Source organism: Prionailurus bengalensis, chromosome B1 (genome assembly GCF_016509475.1).
Source record: "Prionailurus bengalensis isolate Pbe53 chromosome B1, Fcat_Pben_1.1_paternal_pri, whole genome shotgun sequence".
Lineage (NCBI taxonomy): Eukaryota > Metazoa > Chordata > Mammalia > Carnivora > Felidae > Prionailurus > Prionailurus bengalensis.
In genome coordinates this window covers 204,378,077-204,396,141 of record NC_057344.1, presented here as the reverse complement: position 1 = coordinate 204,396,141, position 18,065 = coordinate 204,378,077, and the positions used below count along the sequence as shown (strand labels likewise).

The 18,065-nt window shown below is 45.4% G+C and overlaps 1 protein-coding gene across 1 annotated transcript in view; it reads left to right on the top strand.

Moving 5' to 3' along the window:
• Positions 1-18,065, top strand: part of HTT (huntingtin) — a 149,621-nt gene that overhangs the window by 9,693 nt on the left and 121,863 nt on the right. The window contains exons 2-3 of the mRNA XM_043573106.1: positions 4,985-5,068; positions 14,638-14,758. Coding sequence (XP_043429041.1) covers positions 4,985-5,068; positions 14,638-14,758 — 205 coding nt within the window. The remainder of the gene's footprint in view (positions 1-4,984; positions 5,069-14,637; positions 14,759-18,065) is intronic.

The following is an 18,065-nucleotide window of genomic DNA, read 5'->3' as shown; positions in this document are numbered from 1 at the left end:
GTTTTTCTTTTTTCTTTAATGTTTTAAATGTTTATTCATTTTTAAGAGACACAGAGAGAGAGAGCATGAGCAGGGGAGGGGCAGAGAGGAAGGGAGACACAGAATCTGAAGCAGGTTCCAGGCTCCTAGTGTGAGCACAGATCCTGACACGGGACTTGAACCCTCGGATCACGAAATCAAGACCTGAGCTGAAGTCGGATGCTTAACCGACTGAGCCACCCAGGCGCCCCATGGAATCATATTTTTCAAGCATAGTCTTAGAATAACATGATACTAAAAATAAGAATTTAGATGAGGGCTCAAATTCCCAGTTTTAGAATTCTTTGATAGTTGTTTTAACCTGGTTGTGCTGTGCCGTAGCGTCCTTGCCTTTTCCGTGCGACTCCTTGCAAATGTGTTTATGTGCAGAACGCTTCGGTAAGTGGTAGGAAGGGCCGACCGAAGTCTGCTCGCATTATGGAAGGTGAAGTGAAGATGATTGTGTTTACCGAAGTTGGAAGAGCCAGGACTGCTTACCCTGTTCACCCAGTTCCTGCCCAGAGCAAGGCGGCTCCATTTCCACCTTAATTTCCATCCTTACTTTTCCTGTAGAACAAGTCAGTCTGACGTGCCAGTTCATCAAGCGAGTTAGATTCCGTGGGGGGGATGAAGCAGCTGTAATTTTCTTCAATTTCCAAGTTAGCTTATTGGGCAAAATAAGGTAGAAGGTGGATGTTTCAAGCAGGAGCCACAGACCATACGAGAATTGAGTTTGAAGATGTATGCCCAAAACAACGGAGTTATTCGGAGTGGCCAGAGTTCCCTGAAGGTTGAGGAGCTTGGCTGAGGAAAGGTTGGAAAGGAGCCTGAGGCCGCGCTCTAACCCCAGCTTGGAAGTTGTAAGCACCAAGTGCTAGGTGGCTCGTTCTACTTCCTCATTGCATTGGTGGCCTGACAGCTTTCAGTAGGTCGTATTGGAAGAATTGTTTTCTTCGTGTTCTCATATTTTTGGTTAATGTCTCTTTGCTGGGGTGTCTGAGGGTAAAGTCTGATCCTCACACTTTAAAATGTGGGTATTCTTCAGTGTGATGAAAGAGGAGGTACTTTTTACAGGATTTTGGTTACACTTGCAGGTGTTTAGGGTTTGACTCGGATGTAGTGAAATTGTGTGGTTCTTTAATGATAATGTGTTAGTTTCACACATGTTTAGCCATGTTAGCAATAACAATGGATTTAAGAAAAATAGAGCAAAATTAAAATATTTGGTAGCGATCAGATGGTTTTTTTATGCTTCTCACACAAAATAAGTACTTCCTAATTATTGTTCAGCCCGTTGAAGACTTTGTCTACCTGCAGAATTTTGTGATTGAGTGTGGAAAAGTTTAAAATTTTATCGTTGCTAGGAAGTGGTTGTGGATAAGGTAAGAAGAGAAACTTAAAACTTGTGCTTTCTTGTTAAGCTGACCAAGATAGAAAGTATACTGTCCTCTTTTGCATAGTGAGAATCATTGGAGATCTCGTTAAAAGGCCTGTGATTGATTATCTTGATTATAGCCAGAGGGACTCCACCGGCTCCAGCTTCTGGTCCACACAGGGTTTGAGTTTGAGTATGTGGCTTTTTTTTTTTTTTAATTTATTAAAATTTTTTTTTTTAAGCTTTGCTGTTTCTGTTTCTTTTTCATCTTTTGGGTCTAGAAACTTAGGTTTAAAGTAATTATCATTTATCTTCTGAATCTAACTTCTGAATTATCGATCTTCGGAATCTGTTAAGACTGACTCCAGAACTTTTGAGTCTGTTTTAACGTGTATGTTACTTAATCTTCCACAGAAAATGTTGGTTCATCCATTCCTTTATCAGCTTTTTTACAATATGGTCCTTGCTCTTAGTCTGTCGTCCCAGGGAGATAGTTGCAGGAGGGCTTGTGATCAAGGAGTGCGGTGGAGGTGCTGGCTGGCAGGGCCTGGGGACGGAGCCCGGGGCGAATAAGACAGGCTTGCCCCACAAGGAGCTCCACAAGAGCAGCTAGACTGAAATAGACCACAGAAAAATGCATTTATATTTTGCTGGCTGAGATCCATATTCTGTCTTAGACATTTTGTTCATTTTATAAACGTTTGCTTAAGTTCTGGCAAGGTGGGGGGGGGGGGGCAGCCGTGTAGGTCTCCATGAAATAAGGTGCAGGCCTTGACAACTGTGTTGTGTACTGCTCACTGGATTCTTTTGGCTTATCGCATATTTGAGGAGGGAGACAAAGTTCTTTTTAAGACTAATATTTGTATCTGTCACTTCTGAAAAGATAAATGTTGCGTGGACCTTGCCAATTCTCCATCAGGCATGTGTGTAATTACTGGGAAGCTGTTTACTTTTTTTGTTATTGTTTTTTTTTTGACTCTTTTGGTACCTTGGTGTGTGAATTCAGTTCATTTAAGGCCTTGGGCAGATTTGGACTCTGGAAATCAAAAGGTAATGGGTAGGTGAGTTTGTTTGCTTCCTAAATGCTTACTTAAAATAGTCAATACTCTTTAATTTTCTTGATGGTGGTCTTAAACTGGGTAAACTCTAAGCTGTTGTAATGGCGACTTTAACCTGGGGGTTAAGGAAGAGAACATCTTAATTCTCAATGCACTCTCTCTTTTCTTCTTTAACTCGAGGTGTGATTCACGAATAGCCGAACGTGCCCTGTTTAGTGTAGAGTTTTGTGCGTAAAGCCCCGTAGCTGCTCCCACGCTGGAGGTTTAGAACAGCTTCATCACTCTTCAAGCTTCCTCTTGCCCTTTGCTGCCAACTCTTCTCCCAGCCCCTGTAAATTACTGGTCACTTTCTGTTCCTGTAGTTTTGTCTCTTCCCGAACATCCTATATATGGAATTCCCCACTTTGTGGTCTTGAATCTGGTGCATCGAGATTCACTCTCGTGTATGTTAGTGGTTTGCTCCTTTCTGCTGCCAAGCAGTAGTCCAGTGTCTGTGGCGGTTGTTCGTCCGTCCACCAGGTGAAGGATATTTGGGTTGTTTCCATCATACTGCTTTGAAGTGGGTGGCTCCTGAGGGTGGGAGGTGAGAACCCTCTGTTCCTCGTGGTCACTTAGGGACCCAGGCTCCTTCCATGCTGTTGTTCTGCCATCTTGTCTTTCTCCGTGTAATCAAAAACTGGGTGTTAGGCATGTTTGTTCCAATTGGAGGGAAGTAGGGGCGCCTGGGTGGCTCAGTGGGTTAAGTGTCCGACTTCGGCTCAGGTCACGATCTCACGGTCCGTGAGTTCGAGCCCCGCGTCGGGCTCTGGGCTGATGGCTCAGAGCCTGGAGCCTGCTTCTGATTCTGTGTCTCCCTCTCTCTCTGCCCCTCCCCCGTTCATGCTCTGTCTCTCTCTGTCTCAAAAATAAATAAACGTTAAAAAAAAAAATTTAAATCCAATTGGAGGGAAGTAGAAGGGGACACCCCAGGGTCAGCCAGTGAGGCACATGCTCCACGTTATCACTCCCATTCCCATTTTGTCTGTGAGAGCTAAGTGTGCCTGCCCCTCCCTCGCTGCAGGGAGGCTAGGCAGTGCAACTTCTCACTGGGGGTGTGTGTCCAAGGAGAAAGGATGGTGTTTGGGTGGATGCTGAGCCAGCAGTCTGCAATATTAAGTCGTCGGTAAACAACTCATTTAGGAGAGAGACCAGTAGGAAACACACGTTCACCAGTCCTGTAACGATGGGCTCTGGTTGGCCAGTCATTGGGAAGCCCCCTCCTTGCTAGCCTTGAGCTAGGCTTCTCTTTCAGGCTCTGATTCTTTTCCTGTTTGGAACCCCTCTCTCTTCTTCCTTTTGGCTACTGGCTTCCTGCTTCCGAGGCTCTTCCTTGCCCCTGAAGTGCCTTTTGGAGGCTTTGCCTTCATTGGATTTGTACAATTTGTAATAGCCTGTCCCTTCAGGTGCACTTTTTGGAGTCTGAGGGTTGCATTGGGATTAAATAGTCACAGGTGTTCGTAGGTTAGATTGCCCCCCCCCCCACCTTGGTAATATAATTTCCTCAAAAACTAGTAGTCTTCTGGTTTACGTGTATTTTTAGTTAGTGCCATGTACTGGTAGCCACACTCAAATTCTTCTCTGAATGTAGCTCTTAAGCCTGGTTTAATTTTTGGCTTCCTCTTTGGATCATCCCTCTGTACCTTATTTTGCAGGTACAGACCTTGAAGGCATCTGAAGCTGTAGGTTTGGGTGGGAAGCAAGTGCCTTCACTTTGGTCTTGACCAGGCTGTTTATCTCCTTGTGTTGGCTCCAGAAGTCTTCATGGGAAGCTTCAAGAAGGGCTTTGAGGCCAGAGGCTTATTTCTAGCTGTTTGGGGAGGTAGAAGCGGTTAGTCACTGTCTATACCTTATTTAAAAAAAATTTTTTTAATGTGTACTTATTTTTGAGAGACAGAGGCAGAGCACGGGCGTGGAGGGAGCAGAGAGAGGGAGACACAGAATCTGAAACAAGTTCCAGGCTCTGAGCTGTTGGCACAGAGCCTGACGCGGGACTTGAGCTCACAGACTGTGAGATCATGACCTGAGCTGAAGTTGGATGCTTAACTGACTGAGCCCCCCAGGCGCCCCCCCCCCCCACCTTATTTCATACCTAGTAGAGAGCATGAGGTCTGCAGGCAGTGAACAGTGTGATTTTGAGCAGTGGAGGCAGCTTGGTATGAAGAGTAGGTTTGGTACTGCATTTCATTGAATCGCAGGCCCACCATCAGTGTGATCACCTTGGCTGAGTCACTGTACTGCACTTCCTCTCACATGGGGAAAATAGGTGCACCAGTAACAGCTCCTGACTTTTCTGTGCCACATAGTTTAGGAAGCCTTTGGTCGAACTTGTCCGTGCCTCCCTGTGCTGACTCCACCCTGCCCACCAGCATGGGCATATGGTTTATTCCCAGTAGTCCAGAAGTGCTTATGGATTGAATGAATGATGTGTGGAAATAAATGGAATGGATACTTTAACACACGTTCACTTCTTTTCCTTTTTTTTTTTTTCTTTTAGAAAGAAAGAACTCTCAGCCACCAAGAAAGACCGTGTGAATCACTGTCTGACGATATGTGAGAACATAGTGGCACAGTCACTCAGGTAATTGCACTTTGAACTTTCTAGTAAAAATTAAAACTGTAGATTTTCATTCTTAACGGGCTAGAATACTTGTCTCTTCAGTTGTCTTAAAACATTTAAAGGCCTCTCTTCCCACATTTCTGGCTATATAGCAAGGCTATCCGGACGCTTTAATGAGTAGTGTTTTCTGTTTGTAATCTTATGTACAACAGTTGTAACCATTATGATAATTGAGCACCACGTTTATATTTAATTAGCACTCTTGTAACTGTAATCATTTAAAAATTATCTTTTGTTTGATATTTTTACATTATCGCAGCGACTGGAACAACAGGAGGCTGTCCAGTTACGTGTCTTCTGTTTGCTTGTCACTGGCACCCTGTGGCTGCTGGTCCCAGTGGTGGCTGCCCGCTCATCTGTGCTTTGGGGTCGGCGGGGTCGCGGGTGGTTGACTATAAGTCGATTTCCCTTGCTCCATCTTTTTTCTGGGGTGGACCAGTGGCATCTGCTTTTGTGGCTGTGCCACGTCTCCTCATTCTCTTTGCTTTTGGCTGTCTGTCTTTCTAAATGCTGTTCCCAGTGGCTGTGGATAGTAAATATTTCAGGCCCGTTTCTAATGGCTGAGCAGGAGACAGAGGTACCTGAGATTTCTGAATTCTCTTACCTGACTGGATGGGTGTGAAATACTTCTAGCTTTTCTTTCCCGTGGAGCAAATGATTGTTATCCTCCTCCTTGGAAGCCGGACAGAGCTGTCTATAATCTGTTAGAAAAATACTCTTGATTTTAGTACTGACAGAAGCTTAGTGATTCACTTATTTCTAACGGCACTTGGATTTGTGTTTTATATTTTCAAAGTGATTTCACATACAATATTTCATTTTAGCTGAACTCATCCCATTGTTTGGGAAATGTGGATGATTTCTCTTTCTGATTTGTAGCGATGTGGGAAGCAGATGAAATAACAAATGAGAGTATGTGCTGAAAATAAAAATTCTAAGTTTGCATGCTATTGTAGAAAACAACACTATGATACACGTAGGGAAATAAACGTTTGAATTCCTTATTCAAACTCCTTATACTCCTTATAAGCCAGGTGATTTTGGATAAATTTTACTTCTTTGAGTCTCTGTTGCTGCATTTGTGAACTGGAAGTCCTGATTTTTAGTGTTCTTGTGGGATCGGGTGACACTGTGTATGTGTGTTCGTTAGCTGCATGGGCACGAGAGTGCTGTGCGGTTGTGATGGGTTTTGTACAAAGCTATAAAGTGTCAGTGCTTTCATGTGACATGACTTCAGACCCTTGACAGACATTTGCACCCTGCTGCTGTAGCGCAGTCTTGCTCACCTGGCCTCCGGCGTCCGGGCCTCAAGGAACGTTTCACTGTGGAAGCTTGTGGATCCGGAAGACAAGCTCTCCTCCAGTTTGAGAGCTTCTTTTATATTTATTGTTTCTTTTGATCATTCTCGCTGGAATTGATGGAATGTTGGCTTAGATTTGCACGTTAGTAAAGCGCGTTGGGATATCTTAGGAGTGATTTGTGGTTCAATTTGCCATCTTAAATCAAAATAATAGCTGCTGATGGTTTTCACGTTAGTGCATTTCTTCTGTTTTTATGGAGTAATGCTGATAGTCATACTCCTTGTTCTACAGAAGGACATGTTGATAGGATAATTATGGATCCAGAGAGGTCATCTTTGGTTTCATCAGATCAAAGAACACATTTGTTTTAAGATACCTTCCATACTTTGTGGAGAGTGTAGAACCTAAGTAGGTATCCTGTATGTAGAAAATGCATACTAAATGTTTAATGAAATCTTGATAGCTGGTATTTCCTGTGATCTCTCCTTGAGTATAACTAAATTTTGGTATATTTCTGAGCTTCTGTGATATACTTGTCTCCGGTGTGGTTATTTTAGTGGTAGCTTCTGGAGTTTTTAATGGGGGAAGTCATCTAAAACTTCATGGGTATGTAACTGTTAGTCTACTTCAGCTCTCAATTTGGTGGTCTAACCTACTGGTTCCTAAATACATATGAGCATCAAGGTCTTCCAGGAAATTTGTCAAAAATAGAGTAGTGAAGATCCTTCACTGCCCTCTTTTCCAAACACACTTACATTTTCTGTTCGGATGTAGTCTAGTGATTTGTTTTTAACAAGTATCCTCTCGGAAATACCTAGGAACGCTTATCTAAGCACGCGTACCTTGACAAAGTGTTTGGGTAAAAATACGTATACAGAAATCCATTGGTTTCCCGTGTATTAGCGTAACTCAGAAAATGTCACGGTTCAAGATCCAACTCACAGTAGCACCAACATATAAAACTTCAAGGAATTGAGAAGAAATATGCAGAAAATATGTAAAGACTGCTGTTGACTTTCTTGAAAGGTATAGGTGACTACTTCTTTTCCTAAATGGAAGATTTTTTATCGTAAAGCTGAATTTTCTCTAAGTTAATCTCTAAATTTACGATAGTCTTGACTAGAGTTCTAGTAAGGGTATTTTTTTTAACTTGTTCACCTGTAAGAATAAATACATGAATGTTGTAAAGAAAAGCTGAAAACATCAGCAGTATGGTGAGAGATGGTGTACACAATATTGAGATAGTTAGACATTAAAGAAGGTATAGGATTGGAAGTTAGGAGAGTATATGTATGCATCTCTGTGTGTGAATTTATGATAAAGATAACATTTTGTATCAGCAGGGAAATGATGGATTATTGAACCAAATGACTAGAGAAAAATTATATCTGTATCTCATATTGCAGACAAACATAAATGTCAGATTACTTAAAAGTAAAAGAAAAGAAATTATTGGGATACCTGGGAGGCTCAGTCGGTTAAGTGTTCGTCTGTTGGTTTTCGCTCAGGTCATGGTCTCATGGCTTTGTGAGTTCGAGTCCTGCATCAGGCTCAGTGCTGGCAGTGCAGATTAAAAAAAAAATTTTAGGGGCTCCTGGGTGGCTCAGTCTGTTAAGCATCCAGCTTCAGCTGAGGTCATGATCTCACAGTTCATGGGTTCGAACCCTGCATTGGGCTCTGTGCTGACAGCTCAGAGCCTAGAGTCTGTTTCAGATTCCGTGTCTCCCTCTCTCTGTCTCTGGCCCTCCCCTGCTTGTGCTGTCTCTTTCAAAAATAAACATTAAACAATAAAAAGAAAAAAAATTTAGATTTTAAAATCCAAATCTAAAAATTTAAAAATCTAAAATAAAAAAAATCATTTTTTAAAAAATGGAATTATTATTACAAAAAGAATATTTAATCTTAGGTGGAAGAAAGCTAATGATATAAGGGAAAAACTTTTTTTTTTTTTTAACGTTTATTTATTTTTGAGACAGAGCATGAACGGGGGAGGGTCAGAGAGAGGGAGACACAGAATCTGAAACAGGCTCCAGGCTCTGAGCTGTCAGCACAGAGCCCGACGCGGGGCTCAAACTCACGGACCGAGAAATCATGACCTGAGCCGAAGTCGCCCGCTTAACCGACTGAGCCACCCAGACGCCCCGGGAAAAACTTGTTTTGACTGGAATATAGTTCGATGTGTCAGAATCCACCTTAAAAAAGCTTGAAAGTAAATTCAACTTGGGGGAAATGTTGACAGCATATATAGCAAAGGTTTAATAGTTGTTAAAGAGCAATTATAAATCATTAAGAAGCAGACTATCAGCCTAATAGGAAAATAGGCAAAGAACATGACTGAGTAGTTCAGAAAATAAGAAATACAACTGGGCCAGTGAACCCGATAGCTGACTCTCTGTGTTTCCTGTGGAAAGATACTCACATTTACCAGTCATCAGTAGAAGGAAACAGAAACAAAAATAAGAACAGCTGCCATCTGTCAAATTGACAAACATTAGGAAATACTCAGGATTTTTGTCAGAGGTATACAACCTTCCTAAAAGGCAGCATGTCGAGCTTTAGACTCCTCCGTGTGGCAGTTTCACCTGAGACTTTATCTGCAGGAAAGTGCGTGGCGACATTGGTGCAGTGCTGTTCATCGCATTAGAACATTAAAGGTCATCTGAACGACTTAATGACTAGTAGGGGAATTGAAAAACGAAGATACATTTAAAATTTTTTTTTAATGTTTGTTTATTTTTGACAGAGAGACAGAGCATGAGTGGGGGAGGGGCAGAGAGACAGGGAGACACAGAATCTGAAGCGGGCTCCAGGCTCTGAGCTGTCAGCACAGAGCCCGATGTGGAGCTCGAACCCACAGACCGTGAGACCTGAGCCGAAGTCGGACGCTCAACCGACTGAGCCACCCAGGCGCCCCGAAAACGAAGATACATTTATAGAAGGGAATGTTTGTTAACTTTGTAAAAGGTGATTGTTAGGTATGTGTATTGTGACCAGAAAATTTATTAACACTGTATTAACAAATTAAGTTTAATATATCAAGGAAGATATTTGCTCTGGCTGAGTAAGGTTAATGCCAAAGGCAGGATTTACTTCCTGTCTCAGACAATTGATAATAGACAAAATCTGTGTGACACTGGTTTTCAGGACATCAGGCAAAGAGCAACAGCAGCCCTTGACAAATGAGAAAGGAGTGTGGGAGCCGTATGGCTTCCCGATTCCTGTCTGGAGGGAGTAACGCTGGGAGGGAGGCCCAGGCAGGGCCCATGGTTTGCTGAGTTGAGCAGACGGAGCTGCTCACTGAGGCCAGTTAGCGAGAATGGTGGAGAAGAGAGAACTGCCCAGAATGCTCTCTGGAACCCGTGGGGGGAGACGTCCCTGAGTCTTCAACGTGCTGCCTGTCGATGTGCACGTGCTCATGAGGACGTGCTGGGATGGGGCCTCCCGAAAGGACCTGAAGGGGCGCTTGCCGAAACCCCCCCCTAATGCGGGAAGAGCTCCTGTTGACTCCAGCCCAAGCAGACAGGTGTCCTTCATGGGCCATGGCTGGAGTGTGCAGAAGGGTGTGCTCCGGCGACAGGGTTAACTTAGCCCTCGACTGGCATGTTATTCTGGTCCTGCCTGGAAAAGCTTAAAACATTTCAGGAGTGCAAAGAAACAGGAAAATAAAATTCGTAGCGGTCCCTTGAAACTGATTCAGAAATTGCACAGATGGTAAAATTTGTACAAAATCACGAAAACAGGCACTCAACTATTTTATGTACTCAAGAAGCTAGAGAAAAGATGGAATGTGTTAAGTAGAGACATGAAAAAGAGCTAAATCGCACAAAGAGTGACAGCAGATTTGTTGCTAGAAAATGCATGTCAGAAGTCAGTGGGACATCACTTGCAGAGGAAGGAAAACCCCTGGACTGCACGGCCAGTGAGTAAATCTGTCTCAAAACAAAGGTGAAGCGAAAACTTTTTCAGACACAGAAAAGCTGAAATAATTTATGTCCAGCCGGGACTTCAAGAAATTATTAAAGACGGTGTTTCAGGTAGGAGGAAAGGAAAATAAGATCAGAGAGAGATCTGGGTCCACACAGAGAATTAAAGAGCAGGCAGACGGTAACTATGGGGCTTGGATAGAAGACTTTCTGCCCTCGTTTGTCGTCTCGTTAAAAGTTAATTGATCGCTTACAGCAAAAATGATAACCGTGTACTTTGGGCCTTATGACATGGAGAAGGAAAATGTGGGGCAACACCAGAATGAAGGCTGGCAATAGTTGGTGGTAGGCAGAGTAATGCCTCTGCCCCCCCAAATTTAACAGGTCTTACTCCCTGGAATCCTGTGCGAGTGTACCTCTAGGGAAAGAGTCTTCAAAGATTTGACTAAGTTAAGGATTGTGAGATGGAGAGATTATCCTGGGTTGTCCAGGGGGACCGTAAATGTAGCCACATGTATCCTTGTGAAAAGGAGGCAGAGGGAGATCACACGCGCGCACACACACACACATACACGCAAGGCGATGTGAAGCTGGAACAGAGACGGGCTTGAAGATGCTGGCCTTGAAGATCAGAGGGAGGTGGCCACAGGCCAAGGGATACTGGCTGCCACCAGACCTGGAAGAGGCAAGGAGTCCTTTGGAGCCTCTGGAGGGGACACAGGCACTGCCAATACCCTGATTTCGGCCCAGCGATACTGATTTCGGACTCCTGGCCTCCGTAACTCTGACAGGGATAAACGTCTATGGTGTTAAGCCACCCAGCGTCTAGCAGTTTGTTACAGCAGCCACAGGAAACATATCCAGTACTGTTGTAAGTTTCTCTGCTGTATGTGAAGTGCTGTCATGTCATTAAGGCAGGCTGGGATCAATTAGAGATGTATACTATAAACCAGGTAACAATTAAAAGCACAACAAAGAGTTACGGCTAATAAGCCAAAAAAGATAAAACGTCATCCTAAAAATACTCGACCCCAAAGAAAGCAGAAATAGAGAAAAAGGCAAATAAAGAGCATCTGGAGTAAGTAGGAAAGAACCAGTGTGATGGTAGATTTAACTCTAGTTCCACCAAGAACGACATTAGACATAAGAGGCAGGTTTTCCAGATCCAATGAAAAACCAAGACCCTGTGTAACCTGCGCACGATAAACCGTTTCAAACATAAGGTGCAAATAGCTTAGAAGTAAAAGCATGGAAGGGCCCACTCACCATACCAACACTCTGATCAGATGAAAGCTGGGTTGCTTTTGCTTATGTTCGTGTCAGACAGTGGATTTCTAAGCAAAAGCTATGACCAGGAATAGAGTGGTCATTTTATAATGATGAAGGCATCAGTTCATCAAGGGAGCATAACAATCCTAACCGTTTATGTTCATAACACATGAAGCAAAACCTGATTGAACTGCAAGGGGAAATAGACAAATCCACAATTATAGTCAGGTTCCAGGAGCTTCTCTTAAAAACTCTTTGAGCACGTAGACATAACATCTGGATCTAGAAGACTTGAACAATACTATCCACCCTTATGGGCCTGATTGGCATTTATAGACACCCCACCTGGAACAACAGAAGACCCATTCCTCTCTAGTGCTCACAGGACGTTTGCCAATACAGGCCACATGCCGGGCCATAAAATAAGCCTGAGGGACTCAGTTATTTGAGCGTCCGACTTGGGCTCAGGTCATGATCTTGTGGTTCGCGAGTTTCAGTTTCACATTGGGCTCACTGCTGCTGTCAGTGCAGAGCCCGCTTCTGATCCTCTGGCCCCTCCCTCTCTGTCCCTCCCTCCTCACACTCTCTCAGAAATGAGTAAATATTAAAAAAAAAAGTCTTTAAAAGGATTCATACAAGTATGCTCTTTGACCTCAATAGGATTAAGTTGGAATCTGTTCCAGAAACATGGTCTGGAAAACAGGTAACATATTTCCACCCATGGGTCAAAGAGAATGTCAAAGGGGAAATTTGAAAGTATTTTGAATTGATGAAAATAAAAACAAAAGATTTCAAAAGTTGCGGTATGCCGCTATGACATATCCAAGGGAAATTTATAGCTCAATGCCGATTTTGGAAAAAAGAGAAAGGTCTCAAATCAATGCCCTTAGCTCCCATGTCAGGAAACTTGAAAAACAAGAGCACGTGAAACCCAAATTTATCAGAAGAATGGATATAAAGATAAGAGCAGAAGTTAGTAAAATCGAAAACAGAGAAGTCTGCAGTAACTCAAACCTGAAGTGAGTTCTTTGAGAATGTCGGTGAGATTAATCAGACTGCCTGGCCAGGTAAGAAAGAGTGCAGTCACAAATGACCAGTACCTGGGGTGAGGGAGATGATTTTCGTGTGGGTTCTATAGATATTAAGAGGATTAGATGGGAGTATTGGGAAAAACTTTATGCCGGCAAACCGGACCATTTAGGTGAAACGCACAGGCTTCTTAAAAGACATTTCTAAACCTCTCTCAAGAAGGAGCCTATAACCTCATTAGCCCTATATCTGTTTTATTAAATTATTAAAAATCAGTATTCGATTTAGTTATTGGAGAACTTTTAAGCATGGTTGGAAATGGTATATGAACTTATTTTTTTCTTTTGCGACATAATTGACCTACGACACTGTAAGTTTGAAGTATAGCACGATGGTTTGATACGTTTATGTATTGCAATATGATTGGTGTCAGCTAATACCTTTATCAAGTCACATAATTATTGTTCCTTTTCTGTGTTGAGAACAGTTAAGATCTGGTCTCATAGCAATTTTGAAGTTTATAATATAGTATTATGGACTGACTGTAATCACTATGTTGTGCATTAGATGTTCAGAACTTATTTATTACTTGAAAGCAGACCTTTGAAAGCAAACTTTTTCATCTATGGGTTTTATGAAGTCTAAACACAGATACAGTATGTCTGATGGAAGTTTTGTGTCTGAATTGAGATGTGCTCTAAAGAAAAGGTTGTTAAGTAGACAGTAATTTTTCCATATTGATTACATGTTGAAGTAGTTATATTTTGGATATATGGGATTAAATGACGTGTTATTAAAATTAATTTTGTTTTTTTCTTTTTCTTTTTGACGTGTGCCCCAGAAACTGTAAAATCACACATATGGCTCAGGCTGTGTTTCTGTAGCCAACGCTGCTTGGAGCGGCCGTGTCCGTGTCCGGAGGCCTTTCCTGCTGAGCCCTTTTTTCACAGCTGTGTTCCCCACAGATGAGGTCTGAAGTCGCGCTGGGTGGCATGTTTTGTTTCTTGCCTGTATTTGTCGGCCGTTGTTAAGATGGTCCCCTGGTTTCTCTTAGGCTCGTGGTCCTGACCGTTGGTAGGAACCACGATGAAGTGAGAAAGGGGGAGAGGACCTCCATCTCCGAGGACTCTAGGGGGAGACCGGGAAACAGTCGGATTTTGAGTCTTCAAAGATAGCGGCATTATTCAGGGGCTGTGTTTGGGCTGGTGGTACTTCACGGTGCCGGGAAATCTAGTCCAGCACACGGCCCACCAGCTTATCTCTGCCGCGGCTGTGCTTAGCCACATGGATCACGACAACGCAGACAGACGGTCTCAGTCAAGCGTTTTAAAATCATCTGCGAGCGTTACATAGACTCCCGTCTTTGCGAGGCTGGGACAGAGCAGCAGAAAGCACAGCCTGCCCGTGATCGTGTGTAGTCTTAAACGGTGAAATGTGGTTATACTTTGGAACACATTGGAAGCAAGAATAAAAAGGAGTAAAAGAGTCATATTGGTATACTGATTTTCAGGGTTCCAAGAATACTGTCAGCAAGAGTAGAAGTAACCTGTTGGCAGAGAGCGGCAGATGGCTGTCTGGGAGTGAAGCAGTATCTTTCTTTCCTCTTTTTTATGGAGTTCAAAATACATACAAAACAGTGGCTTTTTGAGGTTGATTTAACTAAAACTTTAAAAAAATGAAATTTGTCTTACAGTCTTTTTCAAAATAAGCTTTTAAATTTTAGAATAGTTTTAGACTTAAAAAAAGTTGTAAAGATGCATAGAGAGTTCCCCTCTACCTCACATCCGGTTACCCCAGTTCTTAGCATCTTACGTTACTGTGGTATGTTTTTCACAGTTGATGAATCAGTGTTAATGTACTTATTAACCTTCATTTTTATGTAATGTCATTTTACTGTTCCAGCGTCCTGTAGAGGACACAAGATACCTCATTGCATTTCATTGTCATGTCTTCTAGGCTCCTCTTGGCCGTGACAGCCTCTCTCTCTCTCTTTTTTTTTTTAACTTAGAAATTCTCCAGAATTTCAGAAACTTCTGGGCATCGCTATGGAACTCTTCCTGCTGTGCAGTGATGATGCAGAGTCGGATGTCAGGATGGTGGCTGACGAGTGCCTCAACAGAGTCATAAAAGTAAGCCCCTGTGAGCCGTGCTCTCCCAGCTGCGATGTGGCCGAGAGAACAGACCGTGTTTGGAGGGGCGGAGTCGCTCTGGATGTCCGCCGTCGTTCATTCGCGGTGTGGTTGCCAGCCTGCCTGTCGCCCCTGCTGACTCAGAAGGCCGTGTGTGTGCCTAAGTCACAGATGGGCTCTACTGGCAGCCGCTCGGTGTTCTTGGGGAAAATGTCACTACAGACACCAGCTTCTGTGTGGGCTGAGCCTCGAGCAGCCACAAGGCCCTGGGAGGGCAGGGGACAGGTGAATGCAGTCCGTCCGTGGTGCCTCTAGCTTCCCTTCCTTTGTCTGCTTTCCCTGTCCTGCGGGGACCTGGGTCAGGCAGTGCTGTGTGCCCATAAGGACGTGACTTCTGTCACAGACCGGCTGGGGCCGGTGTGGTGGCACCGGGTGGAAGGAGTTCCCAAGGAGGGACGGCAGAGCCGGAATGCCAAAGCATTTGGGCTACAGGCAGGCTGAGGAGCAGGGAGGGGACACCTGTCTTCTCCTGTCACTGCTCCCTGGGGCCGACTCTGTGCCCAGCATCACCAGAGCTTCAAGCTACTCTTCTTCTTTTTCTGTTCTCTGCTGCCTTTGAAGATAAAGGCCCTCTTCCACAATTCCTAATGTAATGGAAAACCGTCCTTGTCTTTCTCATTCTGCCCTTCTTCTAGTGTCCCCAGCCCGTCCCGGTCACTTCTCCTAGGCCACCTTTGAGTTTGTGGACGGGCCTTATGGGTTGTGTGTCCATACTCAGTGCTGCCACCATAGGCTGTGGGCACCGAGGATGGGTCTCTGACACGGTTCTGGACACTTCCTCCAAAAGCCATTTCTTGGTAATGGTTCAGGAAAAAACGTAGCTTGTTTCCTTCCCTGCAGGGGTCCTTGTTTTGTGGACCTTTCTGGTTTTCTTATTTTTTTCTTATTGCCTTCAGTTCCACTCGTGACACTTCGATGAGCCTTTGAGAAGAGCCTCCGTCTCTTGGTTTTCCGTGGAGGCTCTTTTCCCGGTGATGCTCACCTGGCCAGATGAACCAAGGACCCCGAGCTAACATAGGCTAGTTGAGTATTTCCCGTCTCGTTAGGGTCTTGATAAATCAAACTGTCCTTTGGAGTCTTTCCCGGGGCTTTCTCTGCAGAGCGGTCGCATTTTACGTTGGCCGAGCAGTTATCCTTCCTTCCTCCTTCACGGGTCCAGCCTTCCTCCGGGAGAGGATCACCCCCCTCCTGCTACGTTCAGGGAGACGGAGGCACTTCACCGGGCTGATAAAGCATACGTGGATTTTGGGGTGAGGGAGAACTGCTTTTGAGTCTTTCCTCTGTCCCCTACCAACTGAACAGCTATGAGAAACGTATGTGAATCTGTGAGCCTCGGTTTCCTCACCTACAGAGGGAATCAGACAAGGTTTGGTGGTGTGCAGGAGTGTGTGTGTGTGTGTGTGTGTGTGTGTGTGTCTGTGTCTGTGTGTATGTGTGTGAGGGTCAAAAGTGGTGGTGTAGGCGATGTGCTCAGCACCATCCTGGCCCCTCACTGGTCCTCCAGGTGGCAAGAGGTGTAGTCTTGTAATGACGAGATTCTCACATTCTTACCCCAGGAGACTGAGGGGCATGCGAGCGCACCAGCTGCCTCTCTGCCGTCACACGGACTCCGTGGTCTTCAGGAATCCTTCCCTTCTGGGAGCGTGTTGTTTCTTGGCTGGCATGCTCTCTGGGCTCGGTAGCCACGGCGCCCAGCTCACTCTGTCAGGAGCAGCCTTAGGGAGGCCCTCCCCCAGCTCTGGGCAGCCACCCGGTCCTCTCCTTCCGCCTGCACCCCCTGCTCTCGCTCGCACCCCGCCTCCCACTGCGACATATGCCCCGTGGCCAGGTACCCTTGCTCCCTGGGCCGCGTGACCCGTCGGCGACACATGTGCGTGGGGTCCCGCAGCGTATCTGCAGATGGCCTTTTTCAGTTGTGTTCACTTCTCTCCAGGCCTAAATATCCTGGCTTGCTTTTTTTTATTCCTGCAGGCAGGGCCAGGCTGGGCTTTTTCCGATATTTCAGTTCTTAAATCTGATGCTTAGAATCACAGCACCTAAAGAGGGCACCATGCCTTGGTTCATGGCAAGAGGGAGACTAAGGAGGGCAGAGGGGACAGTGTGGCCCCAGAGTGCTCTGAGTTGACCATTGGACACGTAAGCTTTGTTCCATTTTTAAGCCTGTCCTCTTCAGTGACCTGTTTCTAAGAGCCGCTGGACAGAATAGCTTGGTGAATGTGTTGTGGTTGTCGGCCGTGACGCTGGCTCGTGACCTGAGGCCTGGCCACCTCCCTACTTTTGTCCCATTTCCTCTGTGTCAGGCCTCCCAGGGCAGAGGTTCAAAGATTTCCTGTTATGTCCCTGGACGTTAAGACGAGGTCAGCCTCTCTCAACTTCTTTCCGCTTCCAGTCGGCATGGTGAGGTTTGGCCGCACTCAGATCCGTGCCTCCCCAGATGCTCTGGTCTGCAGGTTCAGCAGGCTGGGATGGGACCAGGTCTGGCTTGATTTGCTGTCATTGCGGCAGAGGCAGGACAGGCTTGGGAGCCCGCGGACGACCCCTCGGCTCGGTGTCAGGAAGGCAGGAACACAGACACCGTCACCGGGAGTCACGTCCTGGGCTTTGGTCTTCTGTTGAGTATTGCTGTGCTTCTCATGAGGACCGGGCTCAGCATGGCCTGAGCAGTGGGACGCGTGATGCTTTTCATTTATGTAGGAAAATGCCCGGCACGGCCCAACAGCATGCTCCTGCCTCGTGACTTTCAGGCTCAGGTGGAGAAGCATCTTTTTACAGAAGTTCAGTACATGGCACAGACTCTAAGTTCTGAGAGACGTCGGCAACTCCTCATGGCAGGCAGGAGCTCGAGGTGACTTCGTCTGGGGAGGCAGAGAAGGCTTGCTGGAGGTGGTGGTGAGCGAGGAGATGGGGGGCTTCTTGACCACTGCACAGCTGCCTCTAGGAGGCCCAGGAAGCCTCTGCAGGCTCTCAGAGGAGGGTGGCTCCAGTGTGTGTCATCGGAGAACGGGGGTGTTGAGGGCCAGTTCCGAGGGTTTGTACTTCATTTGGTAGAGGGTGAGGAGCTCTCAGATGTTCGACGTGGTCGGCGGGGAGCTTTATTTTGGAAGAGTAGCCTTGTGACAGTGTGTGCCTGCCTTGGAGGGGAGAGGGACATGGGCAGTGAGGATCCACGTGGGAGGTTGAGTAGTCCAGGCCTGGGAGAGTGAGGTCTGGGCCAGGACGGTGGCCCCGGGAGCGTGAGCGAGGAGGC